The 18,994-nt window shown below is 57.8% G+C and overlaps 1 protein-coding gene across 3 annotated transcripts in view; it reads left to right on the forward strand.

Annotated features, from left to right (window-relative positions):
• The first annotated feature begins 1,273 nt into the window (after positions 1–1,273).
• The window catches only part of LOC115390418 (lysine-specific demethylase 2A-like), a 32,887-nt gene continuing 15,166 nt past the window's right edge, over positions 1,274–18,994 (forward strand). The window contains exons 1-17 of one of the 3 annotated variants that reach the window (XM_030094281.1): positions 1,274–1,407; positions 2,890–3,028; positions 3,108–3,186; positions 3,388–3,434; positions 4,562–4,740; positions 5,398–5,504; positions 5,607–5,700; positions 6,349–6,502; positions 6,580–6,695; positions 6,771–6,897; positions 7,164–7,402; positions 7,502–7,579; positions 7,654–7,796; positions 7,950–8,073; positions 8,176–8,304; positions 8,595–8,678; positions 12,562–12,597. In XM_030094281.1, the coding sequence (XP_029950141.1) occupies positions 1,402–1,407; positions 2,890–3,028; positions 3,108–3,186; positions 3,388–3,434; positions 4,562–4,740; positions 5,398–5,504; positions 5,607–5,700; positions 6,349–6,502; positions 6,580–6,695; positions 6,771–6,897; positions 7,164–7,402; positions 7,502–7,579; positions 7,654–7,796; positions 7,950–8,073; positions 8,176–8,304; positions 8,595–8,678; positions 12,562–12,597 (1,881 nt within the window). In that variant the 5' untranslated portion in view covers positions 1,274–1,401. Of the gene's footprint in view, positions 1,408–1,723; positions 2,302–2,889; positions 3,029–3,107; positions 3,187–3,387; positions 3,435–4,561; positions 4,741–5,397; positions 5,505–5,606; positions 5,701–6,348; positions 6,503–6,579; positions 6,696–6,770; positions 6,898–7,163; positions 7,403–7,501; positions 7,580–7,653; positions 7,797–7,949; positions 8,074–8,175; positions 8,305–8,594; positions 8,679–12,561; positions 12,598–18,994 lie in introns of those variants that run through there. The other 2 variants (XM_030094279.1, XM_030094280.1) reach the window with 2 other exon arrangements.

An 18,994-nucleotide genomic window follows, 5' to 3' on the forward strand; every position in this document is an offset into this window, starting at 1 on the left:
CACACCCCCATCATAACCCCACTATACCTCCACCACACCCTACCACACCCCCACTATACCCCACCACACCTACACTATACCCCCCACCACACTTCCACTATACCCCATCATACCCTCTCCACAGCTCCACCACACCCCCACCACATCTACACTATACCCCCACCACACCCCCACTATACCCCATCATACCCCACCACAACCCCACCACGCCTCCATCACACCTACACTATACCCCCACCACACCCCCACTACACCCCATCATATCTCTACCACACCCCCAATATACCCCCATCATACCCCTACCACACCCCCCACCACACCCCCACCACGCCTCCAGTCCCTTTACCTCTCTCTCCTCGGTGACTCTGTCTCTCTCTGTCTCTCTGTCCCTCTGTTTCTCTCTCTGTCTCTCTCTCTGTGTCTGTCCCTCTGTGTCTCTCTCTCTCTGTCTGTCCCTCTGTGTGTCTCTCTCTCTCTGTCCCTCTCTGTCTGTCCCTCTCTCTCTCTGTCTGTCCCTCTCTCTCTCGCTCTCTCTCCCTCTGTTTCTCTCTCTCTGTCCCTCTGTCTCTCTCTCTGTGTCTGTCCCTCTGTGTCTCTCTCTCTGTGTCTGTCCCTCTGTCTCTCTCTCTCTGTGTCTGTCCCTCTGTCTCTCTCTCTCTGTCCCTCTCTGTCTCTGTCCCTCTCTCTCTCAATGTCCCTCTGTGTCTGTCCCTCTCTATCTCTCTGTCTGTCCCTCTCTCTCTCTCTGTCCCTCTGTTTCTCTCTCTCTGTGTCTGTCCCTCTGTGTCTCTCTCTGTGTCTGTCCCTCTGTGCCTCTCTCCGTCCCTCTCTCTCTGTCTCTGGGACTGACAGTCCCCTGTGGGAGTCAAGAGTCTCTGGAGCTGTCGTCCCAGCCTGGACTCGTCCTGTTGCATCTCTCTTGTGAAAGGAAAGACGGATCGTTTGTTGGGAAGACTGAACCTCAGACGGAAGGTCTGGTGTGGATGGTCCGTCTCTGCACTGAGCTGAGACAGGATCGTTCCGGTTCCAGAGGAGGTCAGGGGGTCTGCCTGTCGCGCGCTCCGGCCTGAAACGCCACGTCGAGGCGCTCGTGAGCTCAGTTCTCTCATCATTCATGACTGACATTGTGTTTGACTCGTGAGCGAGCGCGTCTCACTTTGGCGTGTTGTCCTCTCGCTTGCCGTACATGTTTGATGGACAGGCGCGCTCCGCCAATCACAGGAGCCGGCGGACACTCCCCAGCCAATCAGCGGCCAGTCGCTGTCGGGAGCTGCGCCGCTTCCTTGTTGAGGCAGAGCAGCCAAACGCGTGGCGCGGCGTGAGGCTGCGGGAGAGCGGAGCGGCCCGCGGAGACTCACGCGCCTGGACGGGACGAAGGCCGCGCGCGCACTGGTCGTCAGGATGGGGGTAAGGACGGAGGAACGCCGGTCTGTGGCGGATTCCAGTCACGGGTGGAGGATGACTTCTAATGGGGAACGGGCGGGGGCGGGGTTTGGGGAATGTATCGCAGCGCCATTGGCTAGCTCCTCCAGTAACAAACCGCGTCAGACACCGTCAGCCAATAGCGCGGCGGCTGCCTCCAGCCGCGCTGCCAGCGGGCAGTTAGGAACGCCCCTCAGCGGCTATTGGTCGCTCTGGACCAATCAGGACGCCCCGAACGCTGCGGTGAGTGACAAGGCTGCAGTCCAATGAACGGTCCGCTGGCTCGGCTCTCATTGGTTCACTTCCGCAGTGTGGGCGGGGCTTAGGGATGTTTTGTGATGGAAAGGAAAATGGCGGCTGTTCGGAAACGGCGCTAACTTTACACTGAGAGAGTAACGCTGGCGTGGAAATACGCGAGTTCAGGAGTAACTTACAGATAAGTAACTGTAGTCGTTCCTGTATTTTAATGCACCGGGTGGCGTGAAGGAGACGCGGCGGGCAGAAGGCGGGGGTAGCGGCTGAGGACGCCTCCGACGTCCCGAGAGTCTCTGTCCTCCGGTGGTTTACCGCCGAGCGGAGGGACACCGAGGGACAGACTGAGGGACACCGAGTGACAGACTGAGGGACACCGAGTGACAGACTGAAGGACACCGAGGGACACCCTGAGGGACACGGAGAGACACTGAGGGACACCGAGAGACAGACTGAGGGACACCGTGGGACAGACTGAGGGACACCGTGGGACAGACTGAGGGACACTGAGGCAGAGGTGGAGGCGGCTGTAGGGAGGTGGAGGCAGGCGGCTCGGCGCTCGGAGGTTCTGGTCCTGGAGGTTCTGTCATGATGGACGAGTCCAAGCCGCGGTTCAGCAAGAGGCTGGTAAGACTCCTCACCTGGACACCTCCATCACCTGGACACCTCCATCACCTGGACACCTGGACACCTCCATCACCTGGACACCTCCATCACCTGGACACCTGGTCACCTCCATCACCTGGACACCTGGCACCTGAGGAAGGGCCTGGTGGCAGGTCTGGGTGGTGGGGGTGATGGAGGTGATGGGGTGGGGGTGATGGAGGTGATGGGGTGAGGGTGGTGGGGGTGATGGAGGTGATGGAGGTGAGGGTGATGGAGGTGATGGGGTGGGGGTGATGGAGGTGATGCGGTGGGGGTGATGGAGGTGATGCGGTGGGGGTGATGGAGGTGGTGGGGGTGATGGAGGTGATGGGGGTGATGCGGTGGGGGTGATGGAGGTGATGCGGTGGGGGTGATGGAGGTGATGCGGTGGGGGTGATGGAGGTGATGGAGGTGATGGGGGTGATGCGGTGGGGGTGATGGAGGTGATGGGGTGATGGAGGTGATGCGGTGGGGGTGATGGAGGTGATGGAGGTGATGGGGTGGGGATGGGGATGGGGGTGGGGTCAGCCGGCTCCACCCAGCCACGCTGACCTCCCCCCTCCCCTGCAGCGCGCCGGAACCCGCCGCCGTTACCATGACGACGGCGTCTCGGACGAGGAGACGGACGGGCGGAGGACGTTCGACCTGGACGAGCCGCTGAGCAGCGAGCGCTTCGGCTCCGCCCGCATCGTCCGCATGGCGGGGACAGGTACGTGCACGACCACGCGCACCGCGTGCACCACGAGCACCCAGAAGACTGACGTCCCGCCGTCTGTCCTCCGGTCCAGACTTCACCTATGAGTACGTCCAGAGAGGCGGTCTGAGGGACCCCGTCCTGTTCCAGAGGCCGGACGGACTGGGACTGCAGTAAGCCACGTCCTCTGCCGTCCTCTGCTGTCCTCTGCTGTCCTCTGCTGTCCTCTGCTGTCCTCTGCTGTCTTCTGCTGTCCTCTGCTGTCCTCTGCTGTCCTCTGCTGTCCTCTGCTGTCTTCTGCTGTCCTCCCCTGTCCTCCCCTGTCCTCTGCTGTCCTCCACTCTGCCGTTGACCTGCTGGGTTCTGGTCTCCAGGATGCCAGAGCCGGACTTCAGCGTCAACGACGTCAAGATGTTTGTGGGTAAGACTGAGACACACACACACACACACACACACACACACACACACACACACACACACACACACACACACACACACACACACACACACACACACTGGTCCTTGTTTATCACAGCATGCTGCAGAGCGCGGCGTCCCACACCGGGACCAGCCTCCATCGGTCTGGAGGAGTGGTCAGGACAGGTTCGGGACAGACTGAGGACAGGTTCGGGACAGACTCTTGCTAAGACTTGCTAAGGTTTGTCCTCAGTTTGACCTCAGTGGGCGGAGCCGAGGCTCTGGCTCGGGTTGACCTGAGTGGGCGTGTCTCTGACCTGAATATTTCAGTGTTGCCGGGGTTGAAGGCCTCAGTGTGCTCCCCGTCGCCGCCACGGCGTCCCTACGCCGCCGCTGAACATGTCTTGCTTCTCCGTCAAGGGAACGCCCTCCTCTGCCAAGCCGCTAGCAGTCACAACAGCAATGCGGCTTCCGTAGCGTCGGCTTTACCTAGACATAGATCTATAGACATAGATTTCTAGACGTACGTATCTAGACACGCGCGCATTCACCGAACATATATCTGCATCTATGACATACCTGGACCCCGGGCTGTGGAGGAGGACAGGCTGAGGGACCAGGAGGACATGTTGCTGAAACTAATGAGCTTTTGGACGATTAAAGCCGTTTGAGGAGCGGCTCTACACACAGCCCCGTCTGCTAGCAGGGGTAACACTGCTAGCAGTATAGCGATGTGCGCCGCTCCATTCTGGATCTAAATTTCTCCTGAAGAAAGAAGTTCGGATCAGAAAAGCATTCCGGGTGAGTTCTACTTCATTCTATAAACAGCACGAAAGCGGACCAATCACAGCCCTCGACGCTCACGTCACCACGTGTCGCCTCGACGCAAAGTCACTTTTTTCGGGAGGCGCACGTCAAGCCCCGGCGTAGCCCGTCGTAGGCATACGACGTAGACGTCGTAGGAACGCCGTTGCGGCGACGGGGGAGCGTGCTGAGGCCTTTTGTCTCCTCATTGGTCCGGGGACCGCTGAGGCCGGCCGGGTGGTGTCGGGTTTCAGAGCTGAGTTCCGTCTCAGTGTGGACGGAGGCGAGACGGCGGGCGGATGCTGATGGCGGCGCTCGTCCTCTCAGGGAGCAGGCGGATGATGGACGTGATGGACGTGAGCACCCAGAAGGCCACGGAGATGTCCATGGCCCAGTGGACGCGCTACTACGAGACGCCGCCGTCCCAGAGGGATAAGCTCTACAACGCCACCAGTCTGGAGTTCAGCCACACCAAGCTGGACCGCCTGGTCCGCAGGCCGGCCACGGTGAGACCGCCACGGCCCGGCATCCATCATCCACACCCAACACCACCCAGCATCCACCCAACACCACCCAACACCACCCAACAACAAACACCACCCAGCATCAACCCAACACCACCCAACAAACCAACACCACCCAACACCACCCAACAACCAACACCACCCAGCATCCACCCAACACCACCCAGCACCACCCAACAACCAACACCACCCAGCATCCACCCAACATCACCCAACACCACCCAGCACCACCCAACAACCAACACCACCCAACAACCAACACCACCCAGCATCCACCCAGCACCACCCAACAACCAACACCACCCAGCATCCACCCAACATCACCCAACACCACCCAGCACCACCCAACAACCAACACCACCCAGCACCACCCAACAACCAACACCACCCAACACCACCCAACAACCAACACCACCCAACAACCAACACCACCCAACACCACCCAGCATCCACCCAACACCCAATATCCACCCAGCATCCACCCACCCACTTGCCAAGCACCACCCACCCACCCGGCACTCACATACATGGTGTCTGTGTGTGTGTGTGTGTGTGTGTGGTGTGTGTGTGTGTGTGGTGTGTGGTGTCTGTGTGTGTGTGTGTGTGTGTGTGTGTGGTGTGTGGTGTGTGTGTGTGCAGCTGGACCTCCTGGACTGGGTGGACACCATGTGGCCTCGTCACCTGAAGGAGAGACAGAGAGACTCCAGCAGCTCCGTCCCCGACATGCAGTACCCCAAAGTCCAGAAGTAGGTCCACCTGGTCCGGAACCAGAGCTCCTCCCAGGGTCCTCCGGGGTCTCTGGGTCCTCCGGGGTCTCCGGGTCCTCAGGGTTCTCCTGCTGTCCTCAGGTACTGCCTGATGAGCGTGGAGGGCTGCTACACCGACTTCCACGTCGACTTTGGGGGAACCTCAGTTTGGTACCACGTCCTGCGGGGCAGCAAGGTGAGTCCAGATCACAGACGAGGGTCCCCCGTCCCAGAGGAGGGTTCTCTGTCCCAGACGAGGGTCCCCCCCGTCCCAGAGGAGGGTCCTCCATCCCAGAGGAGGGTCCTCCATCCCAGAGGAGGGTCCCCCCGTCCCAGAGGAGGGTCCCCCCGTCCCAGAGGAGGGTCCCCCGTCCCAGAGGAGGGTTCTCTGTCCCAGACCAGGGTCCCCCCGTCCCAGAGGAGGGTCCCCCGTCCCAGAGGAGGGTCCCCCGTCCCAGAGGAGGGTCCTCCATCCCAGAGGAGGGTCCCCCCGTCCCAGAGGAGGGTCCTCCATCCCAGAGGAGGGTTCTCCATCCCAGAGGAGGGTCCCCCCGTCCCAGAGGAGGGTCCCCCGTCCCAGAGGAGGGTTCTCCGTCCCAGAGGAGGGTCCCCCCGTCCCAGAGGAGGGTCCCCCGTCCCAGACGAGGGTTCTCTGTCCCAGACGAGGGTCCCCCCGTCCCAGACGAGGGTCCCCCCGTCCCAGAGGAGGGTCCCCCCGTCCCAGAGGAGGGTCCCCCGTCCCAGAGGAGGGTTCTCTGTCCCAGACGAGGGTCCCCCCGTCCCAGACGAGGGTCCCCGTCCCGGAGGAGGTTCTCCATCCCGGGCTCAGGTCTGGTGTCTGCAGGTGTTCTGGCTGATCCCCCCGACCCCCCAGAACCTGCAGCTGTATGAGGACTGGGTTCTGTCCGGGAAGCAGGGGGACGTCTTCCTGGGGGACCGAGCGTCCGACTGCCAGCGGATGGAACTGCAGCGGGGCTGCACCTTCATCATCCCCTCAGGTGGGCCCCGCCCCCATCCCGGGCCCCGCCCCCACCCCGGGGACGGGGACGGCTCTGACGGCCACCGTGTCTCTCAGGCTGGATCCACGCCGTCTACACCCCGGTGGACTCCCTGGTCTTCGGAGGGAACTTCCTGCACAGCTTCAACGTCCCCACGCAGCTGGACGTCTGCAGCATCGAGGACAGAACCCGAGTAGGTCCAGACCCGTCCCCCGTCCTCCGGGCGGCGGGACGGCGGTGGCTGAAGACCCCTGTCTGCTCTGTCCAGGTTCCCGTCAAGTTCCGGTTCCCGTTCTACTACGAGATGTGCTGGTACGTGTTGGACCGCTACGTCTTCAGCCTGACCGGGACGTCCTACCTGACGCCCGAGTTCCAGAAGCTCTCGCTGGGGATCGGTGAGTCCCGGCGCGTGGACATCCACACAGTCCACACAGTCCTCAGAGTCCACAGAGAGTCCTCAGAGTCCACACAGAGTCCACACAGAGTCCACACAGAGTCCACACAGAGTCCTCAGAGTCCTCAGAGTCCACACAGTCCACAGAGAGTCCACACAGTCCTCAAAGTCCTCAGATTCCACAGAGAGTCCTCAGAGTCCTCAGAGTCCACACAGTCCGCTGAATGACGTCTTGTCTTCAGCGCTGTCGGGTTTCGTCTCCTGAAGGTCTGAAGAAGCGTCCTGCTTCTGAAGCGTCCGGCGAGCAGGAGGAAGAGGAGGAGGAGGAAGAGGAGGAGGAGGAAGGGGACAGTGACGACGACCCCCCCGCAGGTCAAATCCACCTGACCCCCCTGGAGCTGGACGGCCTGTGGAACCTGCTGGGGAAGCTGGAGGTGCTGCCGTCCAACAGGAAGTGCGTCCCGGCCGGGATCCACAACGCTGCCGCGCTCGTCTCACACGTCAAGGTGCTCCAGCAGTCTGTCCCCGTCCACCGCCGTCTGTCCCCGTCCACCACCGTCTGTCCCCGGCCACCACCGCCCGTCTCACGTCCGCCGTCTCCGCAGGCTCTGCTGAAGGAACACGCCAACGACGTCCCCAAGCTGTCCTACACCGGGAAGCCCGTCGTCCGCTGGCCCCGCAGGGTGAGCCGCGCACTTCCTGTCCGGCCTTTCAAAATAAAAGACGGCCGGACTGACGGTGTCGTTGCCTCCTGCAGCCGTCGTGGTACCGGCCTCCTCCTCCGCCCACTCCACCTCCCCGTCCCAAGCTGGTCCCCGTCCCCGTCCCCGTCCCCGTCCCGGCCCCGCGGCCCCAGAAGCCCGCCTCCTCCATGTCAGTGCTGCGGCGCCGCAGGGTCAGGTCAGTGGCTCGCCGCCTGTCTCAACGCCTGGCTTCCTGTCTGACTGACGCCTGGCTTCCTGTCTGACTGACGCCTGGCTTCCTGTCTGACTGACGCCTGGCTTCCTGTCTGACTGACGCCGCCTGTTGTTTTGACGGGCTTCCTGTCTGCAGGTGTAAGCGCTGTGAGGCGTGCGTGAGGCCGGAGTGCGGCGAGTGTAACTTCTGCCGGGACATGAAGAAGTTCGGCGGTCCGGGGAAGCTGAAGCAGACCTGCGTCCTGCGGCAGTGTCTCTCTGTGAGCCCCGAGTGGACCGTCCACCGAGACACCAGAGAGTGGAGGTCAGAGGCGGAGTAATAACAGCCGTGTGTGTGTGTGTGTGTGTGTGTGTGTGTGTAGCCGGGCCTCCCGCTGTCTGCAGTGTGTGAGATCTGTAAGGAGCCGAACCAGGAGGAGACTGGAGACCCGTCCCTCACACTGATGGAGTGCTCCAACTGCGCACAAATCGTCCATCCTGCCTGTCTGACGGTAACACACACACACACACACACACACGCACTATGCAGTGTGAGCAGGGGGTCACCCTCCCTCTGGTTGTGAATCGCTGGCAGCGGTGCGGCTCTGTGGATTTTTACATTACATAGAGTTTGCACGGGGCATGAATGACCTCTGACCTGTTTGCTTCAGTTCGCGGGGGGAGGGGGGACGTTGAGAGACTGGCTGAGGTTCCGGACCAGGCCTGGTTCGGGAGCTCTGCTGGACCGGGTGTTTTTGGACCTCTCTGGTTCTGGTCCCTGATGGACTGATGCTGTGTTCAGGTTCCGGGAGACGGAGTGGTGAACCAAGACCTGCCCAGCTGCTGGGAGTGTCCCAAGTGCGTCCAGGGAATCACCGATCCCGAGGTGTGACCTCTGACTCTAACACGCACGCACGCACGCACGCACGCACACACACACACACACACACACACACACACACACCCTGGTGGAGCTAACAGGTTGCTCTCCTTTCTGCCCCGTCCGGCCTCGTTTGCCCCGTCAGTCATCCGGCAGCGATGACCAGCAGCCCCCCCGGCCCCGCGGCCCCCTGGTCCTCAGGCTGGGCCCCGGGCCCTCTGCCGCCCTAGGGGGCCCCGCGGGCTCCCGGCTGGACCCTCCTCCTCCTCCTCCTCCTCTTCCTTCCTGCTCCTCCTCCTCAGCCTCCCTCCTCTTGGTGGCGGCCCCTCTGCCCTCTCAGCCAATCAGCTCGAGACTGGTGAGAGGAGCCGCCGGCTCTGTGTGTCACGTGGCCCCCCCCCCCCCCCCCCCCCCCCCCATGTTTCAGTAGAAGAGACACAACTCCTGATGAAACTGTGAGGCCGCAGAACCCGGAGAACGTTCAGATCAGTGGGTCAGACCGCTGGTCCCCCGGAGGGCGGGGCTAAGTCTGGACTTTAAAGGAGGAGTTTCAGAAAAATCCTCTTTCTGAGCCTGTATAAAGCTGGAGAGTCGTTTCCCCGTTGAAAAGACTCATGGAGTCGTTTCCTGAACCGTTCAGCATATCTGAGTAATCCCTGAATTGAAACGCTCGGTGCTACACAGCTCCACCCATAATGCACAGCTCCACCCATAATGCACAGCTGGCTGCCCCGCCCCTCTCCACTCTGAAGGGGCGTGTCTCTCAGCTGAGCAGCTTCTTAAAGAGACAGGGACTCATTTCCAGCCGTTTGAGGAAGGTTTGAAGTAGTTTTTGGCTCGTGCAGCTTTCAGCATCCGGCTCTGGGCAGAGCTGCTGCCAGACTGCAGCACCTCATCCACCTTCTGCCACTGATCCGGAACTGGGTGGCGAGGACAGCAGTCTAAGCAGGGATGCCAGACTTCCTGTCTCCAGACTTCCTGTCCCCAGACTCTTCTTCCAGCCCCTCCTGGAGGATCCTGAGGAGTTCTCATCCCAGTCCGTCCTGTCCTGGTCTTCCCCGGGTCCTCCTCCTGGTGGGACATGTCCAGAACTCCTCCCCAGGGAGGCGTCCAGGAGGCTCCGTCCTAAAGAGGAGCTGAGCCTCCTCACTGCTCCTCTCCATGTGGAGGAGCAGCTCTACTCCCAGCTCCTCCCCTGGTGGTGTGGCCCCTCCCCCTGGTGATGTGACCCCTCCCCCTGGTGATGTAGCCCCTCCCCCTGGTGACGTGGCCCCTCCCCTGATGATGTAGCCCCTCCCCTGATGACGTTGCCCCTCCCCCTGGGGACATAGCCCCTCCCCTGGTGATGTAGCTCCTCCCCCTTGTTTTGTAGCTCCTCCCCCTGGTGGTGTAGCCCCTCCCCTGGTGACGTAGCTCCTCCCCTGGTGACGTAGCTCCTCCCCTGGTGACGTAGCTCCTCCCCTGGTGATGGAGCCCCTCCCCTGGTGACGTAGCCCCTCCCCTGGTGACGTAGCCCCTCCCCCTGGTGACGTAGGACCTCCCCCTGGTGACGTAGCTCCTCCCCCTGGTGACGTAGCTCCTCCCCCTGGTGACATAGCTCCTCCCCTGGTGACGTAGCCCCTCCCCCTGGTGACGTAGCTCCTCCCCCTGGTGACGTAGCTCCTCCCCTGGTGACGTAGCTCCTCCCCCTGGTGACGCAGCTCCTCCCCCTGGTGACGTAGCCCCTCCCCCTGGTGACGTAGCCCCTCCCCCTGGTGACGTAGCTCCTCTCCCTGGTGACGTAGCCCCTCCCCCTGGTGACGTAGCTCCTCCCCCTGGTGACGTAGCTCCTCCCCCTGGTGGCGTAGCTCCTCCCCCTGGTGACGTAGCTCCTCCCCCTGGTGACGTAGCTCCTCCCCCTGGTGGCGTAGCTCTTCCCTGCTGGAGTCCAACATGCTCCAGGAACAGGTCCAGCTTCCTGCTGGCAGTGTGGACCAGAGTCCTGTTTGGTCCTGCAGAGACCTGAAGACCCTGAAGAAGGGGCCCCAGACTCCAGACTCCTAAAGTCCCCCAAGAGACACCACGAGGGACACGGTTGAAGACCTTCTCCCCAACAGAGGTTTGACTGTCGGTGGAGTCCTCCTGTCCAGAACCTGGAACAGACTCACCAGGGAGTCTGAGGGGTCTGAACCACCACCCTGGTCTGCTCTGGTCTGCCCTGGTCTGCCAGTCCAGAGGAACTGTCTCCGACCGCCACGGTCAGCTGGCGGGTCGGGGACCGGGCTAACCCGGTCTGGACCAGAGCTGCTCGCAGCTTTCAGTTTGTGAGATTCGTTGTGAAACTCTGAAGGCTTCAGATCGCCACGGCGACTGTTCCTCAGCCTCCACCGGTTCTGGTCCGGTTCTGGTCCGGTTCTGGTCCGGGGTTCCAGTTCCGGCTGCCTCCACCGGTTCTGGTCCGGGTTCCGGTTCTGGTCCGGCGTTCGGTTCTGGTTCGGGTTCCGGTCCCGGCTGCTCCGGAGTGACTCGGACTCAGTGTTCTTTCCGGAGTTGTGGCTTTTCTCCGCTCCTCTGCCTCCTCTCCATCGCTTCCCCTCTTCCTCCATGACCTCCATCTCCGGCGCTCCGTCTCGTTTGTGGCTCCGCCCCTCAGGAAGCTCCGGAACACTCAGAACCTGCAGACCCTGTTCTCCAGCAGAGCGGCTGAATCCTCTCTCATCCCCCTCCCCCTGCAGCTCGTGGGTCGACCCGTGTTTTCGACCCGCTCAGAGTTGCCTTTTCAGGCTCCTCCCCCTCCGCCTGCAGACCCGGGTCTGACCCCCTGCTGGCGAGCCGCGTCGCTGCGTCTTCCTGCGCTGATGGTGTCCCGAGTTGATGACATCATCAGCGCGACGGAGCAAAGTGAAAGTAAACAGTGCAGCGGAACAGCGACCCTCCTCCTCCCGGACCAGAGCTCTGGCCTCCTGTCCTGCAGTGCCGGGTCGCCCTGGAGGAAGTCTCAGCTGGGTCCAGAAACAGCAGCTAGCGCGCTAACGTAGCCGCGCTGCGTTAACCTCATCACGTAAATTACCGCGTCGACTCGCGTCTGCCTTTCACACTCCCTTTCGCCCCTCCCTCTAAAAAGCCGACAGCAGCGACCCGCTAAAAACCCGCGTCGACTGCAGGGCTGAAAGACCTGAAAGAGAACCTTCCCCTGCACGAGGAGCCGGGTGTGAGCGGGTCCAAATGGGTTGTTTGGCCGGTGGGAAGAGTGCTTCAGTGTTTGGCGGAGTCCGGTGAAGCTTCGCTGTGTGTGTGTGTGTGTGTGTGTGTGTGTGTGTGTGTGTGTGTGTGTGTGTGTGTGTGTGTGTGTGTGTGTGTGTGTGGGCCTGGGCCTGGGGGAGGGGCTGAGTCCAGGTTCTCGGGCTGTTCAGACCCGCAGAGCATCTCCTCATGTTCCTCCTTTCACTGTGTTCTGTGCCTGTGTGGGCGGGGGGGCGACACACACACACACACACACACACACACACACACACACACACACACACACACACACAGTCTTGTATTTCTATCCTTGTGGGGACCGTCCATTGACTCCCATTCATGTCTAGCCCCTAACCCTGACCCTTACCCTAACCCTAACCCACACCACAACAAAGCCTAACCCTAAAGAAATGTTTTTGCACTTTTACTTTTTTCAGTAACAACAACATGGTCAAGAAAACACTGTTTCTCCTACTTAGGACCGGAAAAAGGTCCCCACAAGGCACGTCGTTCCACGTTTTGCTATCCTTGTGGGGACATTTGGCCCCGACAAGGATAGAAATACAAGAACACACACACACACACACACACACACACACACACACACACACACACACACAGGCCTCTGGTTGCTGGTTGTGGCAGTGACGGTTTACTTCCTGTCCAGCAGGTCGGGGGCGAGCGAGCCGACTCTCTTCCAGCGGTGAGTCTGACTCAGATCATCTGCTTCTGTCTGTCTGTCCTCTGTCTGTCTGTCAGTCTGTCCTCTGTCTGTCAGTCTGTCTGTCTGTCCTCTGTCTCTCTGTCAGTCTGTCCTCTGTCTGTCTGTCTGTCTGTCCTCTGTCTGTCTGTCTGTCTGTCTGTCCTCTGTCTCTCTGTCAGTCTGTCCTCTGTCTCTCTGTCTGTCCTCTGTCTGTCTGTCAAATCAAATCAAACTTTATTTGTAGAGCACTTTTTCATGTTTATAAAAACACAAAGTGCTGAACAGTAAAAAAAGTCATAAAAACAAAAAAGAATAAAAAACTGCACCATCAAACAGTATGCGCACCACACACACACACACACACACACACACACACACACACACACACACACACACACACACTCCCATGATATTGCACACAGCAGAGGAGACATGGCACGGCACTAAGCATCATGGGAAAACACTACCAGTGGGGCCGTCCACACCAGGAGAAGGTGAAGGTCATTAATACTTGGGGCTCCAGCGCCCGACCCCCGACCCCGCCAGACCAAGGGACCCCCACACCGAGGTGTGGAGCCCCCCAGGCCAGCCGGGACCAGAGGACCCGAGCACAGTGACCCCAGCAGAGGACCAGGACCAACTCCCGGTGTGGAGGACCCCCTCAGAGTGAAGGACCCCCTCAGAGTGAAGGACCCCCTCAGTGTGAAGGACCCCCCCCCCAGAGTGAAGGCCCCCCTCCCCCTTCAGAGTGAAGGACCCCCCCCCCCTCAGAGTGAAGGCCCCCCCCCCTTCAGAGTGAAGGCCCCCCCCAGTGTGAAGGACCCCCCCCCCCCCTCAGAGTGAAGGCCCCCCTCAGGAACACTGGAGTTAAGCAGCTAAAATATAAAATATGACACGAAATTAAAATAAGATTTGATTACGAAGTGAAAAAAACAAAAGAAAACGAGGTGAAGTACTTCATAGAACAGAATCGACTCGTCTAACCCTGAAGTATGAAGCCGCGGCAGACGTCTGCACTGCGGGGGTACGATATCACGCTGTTGACCTCTAAAGCTGTACTTAACGACCTCGTGTGGAATGAATCATGGACGTTACCGCTCAGGACTCTTGGACTACAGCTGGTGGTGTGTATCGCCGAGTATCTGGCGATACGATTCGTATCACGATTCGTGGGTCACGATTCGATATATCCCGATACCAAATGTTCATGACGATTATTGCGATACTTTAGGAACAACTAATTTGGAAACTAGTAGTACTTCATGAGAAAACTTGTATGAAACACATTTTATTCATCCCAAATGCAACAGCAGCACTCAAGCAGCGATATTTAACTTCAAACAAGTTGCAGGATACTTTTTCATTTAAACAGTGAATAAAAATAAAGGCTACATAAACCTTCAATAATGTGACATGTTTTGAGAAAATAAAGTGCAGTCATTGTAAAACCCTGAACTGAATTGAACTGAAATTCCTTTATTTGTCCCACAGGGGGACATTGCAATGTTAAGCAGCACAGAGAAAAGAAATGCAAAATATGAGAATTTACAAGGTCCAGCCATACATAGAAAAATTAACTATAAATTTAGGATGAATATAATTAAATAACAGATACAAACTAAATGACATAATTTAAATATAAGTTTCAGACAGATATAAAGAAATAACAGATATACACTGACAGATATAAATCAAATATAAATTAAATACACATTTAAGACAGAACACATATGTAAACTATAATATTAACAGATATGAGTTACATATTATTTAGATATACATATAGGACAGACATATGTACAATATTATAGAAAAATGTGAGACATGAGAAGACAAATACACAGGAATGTCATTTGGAACAGTGTGCGGTGTGTGTTTGGACTAGTTGGAGCAGTGCTGGCTGTAGAGTCTGATAGCAGCAGGGAGGAAGGACCTGCTGAGGAGGCAACGCTCCTTCACACTCCTGGGGGGACGCAGCCTGTCCCTCACAGCTGTCCAGGTCCCTCAGGGTGTCCTGCATGGGGACATCCTGCTCAAATGCATGTGGGTTGGTGGTGTTTCCGCTGTATTTGACTTTTGCAAAGCACATTTTACAAACGGCGTGGCTCTTATCTGTCCCTCCGTCCTGGTTGTAAAAGCCACAGTGCGTCCAGATTCCGGCTTTATAAATATTCCTCGGAGCGTCTCCCACTTCCTCCGCCGCGGGAGACTGTTGTGTGATCCAGTTACCGTGAGACGGTAGTGTAAAGAAACCACCGGGAGAGCTCTCGCGAGATGCTGTTCTTCCTCTGGCGGACTGGAGGCTCTGCAAAGCTCCTGGTGTGGTGTGCTGCCAGCTAGTGGCCAGGAGTAAAAGTGCAGCACACAAAAAGACGCCGCAATGGATATTTGCGGGTAAATACATGATTAAAAATCGATATGGACGTATTTTGAATCGATGTGAGAATCCCGTGACGTCATATCGCGATATATCACCGAATCGATTTTTTTAAACACCCCTAATTACAGCGGAGGAGCAGTACGAAGGAAAATGGGCACATTTTGTGGACTTTATGGACCGTTTTTTCTTTCGGGCTCGGTCGGTCCCTGTTTGTTGACAATGAAAATCCCCCCGGACCTCCAGCTGCATTTGAGACATCAAAAAGGTGCTCCAGAGTGTTTCTCAGCATGAGGGTGAGTAGAAAATGAGGCCAAATCGTTTTTGGGTGGAGTATTCCTTTAAATTAAATTCAGATTTCATGTGTTGGAAAGAAGCTCCGGTCTGGGGAGAACCTGCTCCTCGGTGGGTGCTTCTGGTTCTGGTTCTGGTTCGGAGGCTCCTGTAGCGCCTCCTGCAGGACAGGGGGACAGACGGTCCATGGACAGGACGGGGGAGTGTTTGAGGACGCAGGCAGCGTGTCCTCTGCATGTCTTCCGGGGCGGGCCGGCGACACGATGCTCTGAGGGACGTCAGCGTTCTGCGTTGTCTACCGGTGGAACCGGGACTTCTGCCCGGTGCGTCGCCGGTTACACGGGACGTCGGAGGGTTTGCTCAGATAGTCGGATCGCAAAATGATTGACTGAACGTCGTCATAACGACCGAGTGTTCGGATATTCAGGACCCGCCCGATTAAAACCACCGGCACCATGGAACGGGGCGGGCCTCCTGTGGCCAATCAGACGTCAATCAGACGTCAGCACTGAGCCAGGAGACCGCCAGGCGCAGCGCTCAGCTGGTCTGTCTGCCCGGAGTGTGTGGCTAGCAGCTAGCGGATAGCGGCTGCACCGCTGTGCCGCCATGTTTCCCTGCAGATCCTGACATTCCAGGGCATCGGGCGACGCCAAGGCGTATCTGTCCCCCAGAGAGCGCTGCTAGCCGGGAACAGGCTGGTACAGGAAGTCGGTGTGGCGCTAGCTCTTAGCTCTTAGCGCTTCCCTCGCCTTAGCTCTGAGCGCTGGGTCGGGGGGGGGGCTGCGTAGCCTGGATGTAGTCAGAGCGTAGCCTGGACATCTCAGGGATGAGTCTACGCTTCCTGATCAAAGGTCGGCGTAGCAGAATCCAGACGTTCCTGTCTGCCGGCGGATGTCAAGGCGCCTCTGGGAACATGACCGGCCACTGGCGCCGCGCCGGCGCCACACCAGCGCCACGCCGCCATCTTCCCATCATCAACCAGCTGAGGAATCTTTACTCTTCCCTTTAAAGACCCCACAGCTGCTGGAAGGTCCTCCTTCCTCTGGAGCTCCGACCATAGAACCAAATGTTTCATGCTGCAGCTCCGTGGTCTACACACCCCGTGGTCTACACACCCTGTGGTCTACACACTCCGTGGTCTACACACTCCGTGGTCTACACACACCGTGGTCTACACACCCCGTGGTCTACACACCCCGTGGTCTACACACCCCGTGGTCTACACACCCCGTGGTCTACGCACACCGTGGTCTACACACCCCGTGGTCTACACACTCCGTGGTCTACACACCCCGTGGTCTACACACCCCGTGGTCTACACACCCCGTGGTCTACACACTCCGTGGTCTACACACTCCGTGGTCTACACACTCTGTTTAAAGCTGTTAGTGGACTACTGTGGATGAGTTGCTAACAGAGGCTAGTTTTCTGCAGATGCTAGTGTGCTAACTGTTAGCCCCAGTCTAGGAGCTGGTGCCCCCCCCCCCCCCCCCCCAGAACCCCAGGGCCACAACTGCTCCAAGTTTACGGGGAACAGACCTGGGGTCGTAACATCACGACTGCTCGTGTTCTGACTGATGCTAGCATGCTAACGGTGCTGGATGCAGGAGTTGTAGCCGCAGTTTTGAGGCTCATCCTGGAGAACATCTGGTTCTGAAAATCTGGTTCTGAACCCGGAGCTTCCTGAGACCAGACGTTTTCCCGGAATCTGCGGCGCTTTTTGAAAGGCGGAGCCGTGCTTTCCCGCGCTCTCTTGACATGCTAGCTACCGACGCTAACCGCTCCTATGAGTGCTGCGTTCAGGTGCGGGTGGAAAATCCCGACTCCTCCACTCCCTCAGTCTCCAGGATGCCTTCAGGTACCGGAACACGGTCCGGTCCGGTTCAACAGGAACTGGTACTCCGGCGCTCCGACGGAATCCGGGCGGTACCGATCAAAGTCCCGAACGACCGAATTCCCATCGTTACTGGCACGACGGCAGATTGAGTGTCTGCGAGTGCATGTGTGTGTGTGTGTGTGTGTGTGTGTGTGTGTGTGTGTGTGTGTGTGTGTGTGTGTGTGTGTACTTGTACAGCTATATGTTGTGAGGACATTGGGTTTTTAACCTTACAAGTGAGGACAATTTGTGGAAAGTGAGAACATTTGGGCCGGTCCTCACTATTCGTCAGACCTTTTTTGGCCTTTTTGATGTTCAGACTTGATTTTTGGTTCAGGGTCAGGGTCAGGTTTAGGTCAGGTTTAGGGTCTGGGTCAGGGTCAGGTTTAGGTCAGGTTTAGGGTCTGGGTCAGGGTCAGGTTTAGGTCAGGTTTAGGGTCAGGGTCAGGTTTAGGTCAGGTTTAGGGTCTGGGTTAGGGGACACCGTCGATTTGATAGGAATCTGGAATTCCAGAACGGAAGAATCCGGATCCGGAATTTGCAATTCTGGAATCTGGAATCTGGAATCTGGAATCCAGAACTGAAAATTCCGTTTCCGGTTTTTTCAATTCCGGAATCTCAATTCCGGATTTTGACCACTATGTTTTGAGCGCTAGAGAGCCATCAAAAGTTAGAAAACCATTTTAAAATTCAGTTTTCAAGTGGCTAACCCATGTTTTTCACCAAAATGACTCTAAATAAATCAGAGAACCCGGCCATGTGGGATTTTCACCCGAAATGCCAAAAATGTTGGGACGAGCCCCAAAACACACAAAACAGACAGTCACACCCCCACAAACGCGTGGGTGGGGGTCCCGCCGGTCCCCGAGGGGTCAAAAATTTCACGTTGGAAATTGACCCGACCGACCCTGAGGACAAAGAAAGCTCATCAGCCCGGATCAACGCTAGAGAGCGGGGGCCGATTGGTGAAGTCAAACATTTCTAGAGGTCCTGGAGAGATGACACCCCACCACACCTGTCAGGGACCTCCCCAGCTGTCAGTGGAAGCCAATCCCAGTCCTCTAGCTACTTCCTGGGCGGAGTTATCATTGCTTGACCGCATCTGGAATCCCATTCCAATCTGGAATCTGGAATCTGGAATCTGGAATCCCAACCTGGAATCTGGAATCTGGAATCTGGAATCTGGAATCCCAACCTGGAATCTGGAATCTGGAATCTGGAATCTGGAATCCCAACCTGGAATCTGGAATCTGGAATCTGGAATCCCAATCTGGAATCTGGAATCCCCTTCCAGATTGCGTCTTTGAAGCTCAAAGTGTTTGGATCAGCCCAAAAACACCCAAAACAGACAGTCACCGCCCCGAGAGACACGTGTGCGGGGTCGTTGCCAGTCCCCGAGGGGTCCCAAATTTCATGGTGGAAATTGACCCGACTGACCCTCAGGACACCCAAGGCTCATCCCCACCGATCCAACCACATAGACTATGGGCTGATTCATGAGGTCAAATTTTTATCCAGGGGGTAGAGAGATGACACCCCACCACACCTGTCAGGGACCTCCCCAGCTGTCAGTAGAAGCCAATCCCAGTCCTCTAGCTACTTCCTGGGCAGAGTTAGAGCAGATTCCAGATTCGGTCATTGGTTGACCAAATCTGGAATCCCCTTCCAGAATAAGTCCTTGACCCTTAAATGTGGAGTTAAACACTTGAAACCACCACCATTGCACTGCTGAGGCTCTCAGCTATCATCTGAAGTCAATCCCAGCCCTCTAGCTCCTTCCCGGGCAAAGTTATAGCTGATTCCAGATTTGGTCATTGGTTGACGAAATCTGGAATTGCCTTCCAGAATGT

The sequence above is a fragment of the Salarias fasciatus genome, chromosome 6 (assembly GCF_902148845.1).
Source record: "Salarias fasciatus chromosome 6, fSalaFa1.1, whole genome shotgun sequence".
In the NCBI taxonomy this organism is placed as follows: domain Eukaryota; kingdom Metazoa; phylum Chordata; class Actinopteri; order Blenniiformes; family Blenniidae; genus Salarias; species Salarias fasciatus.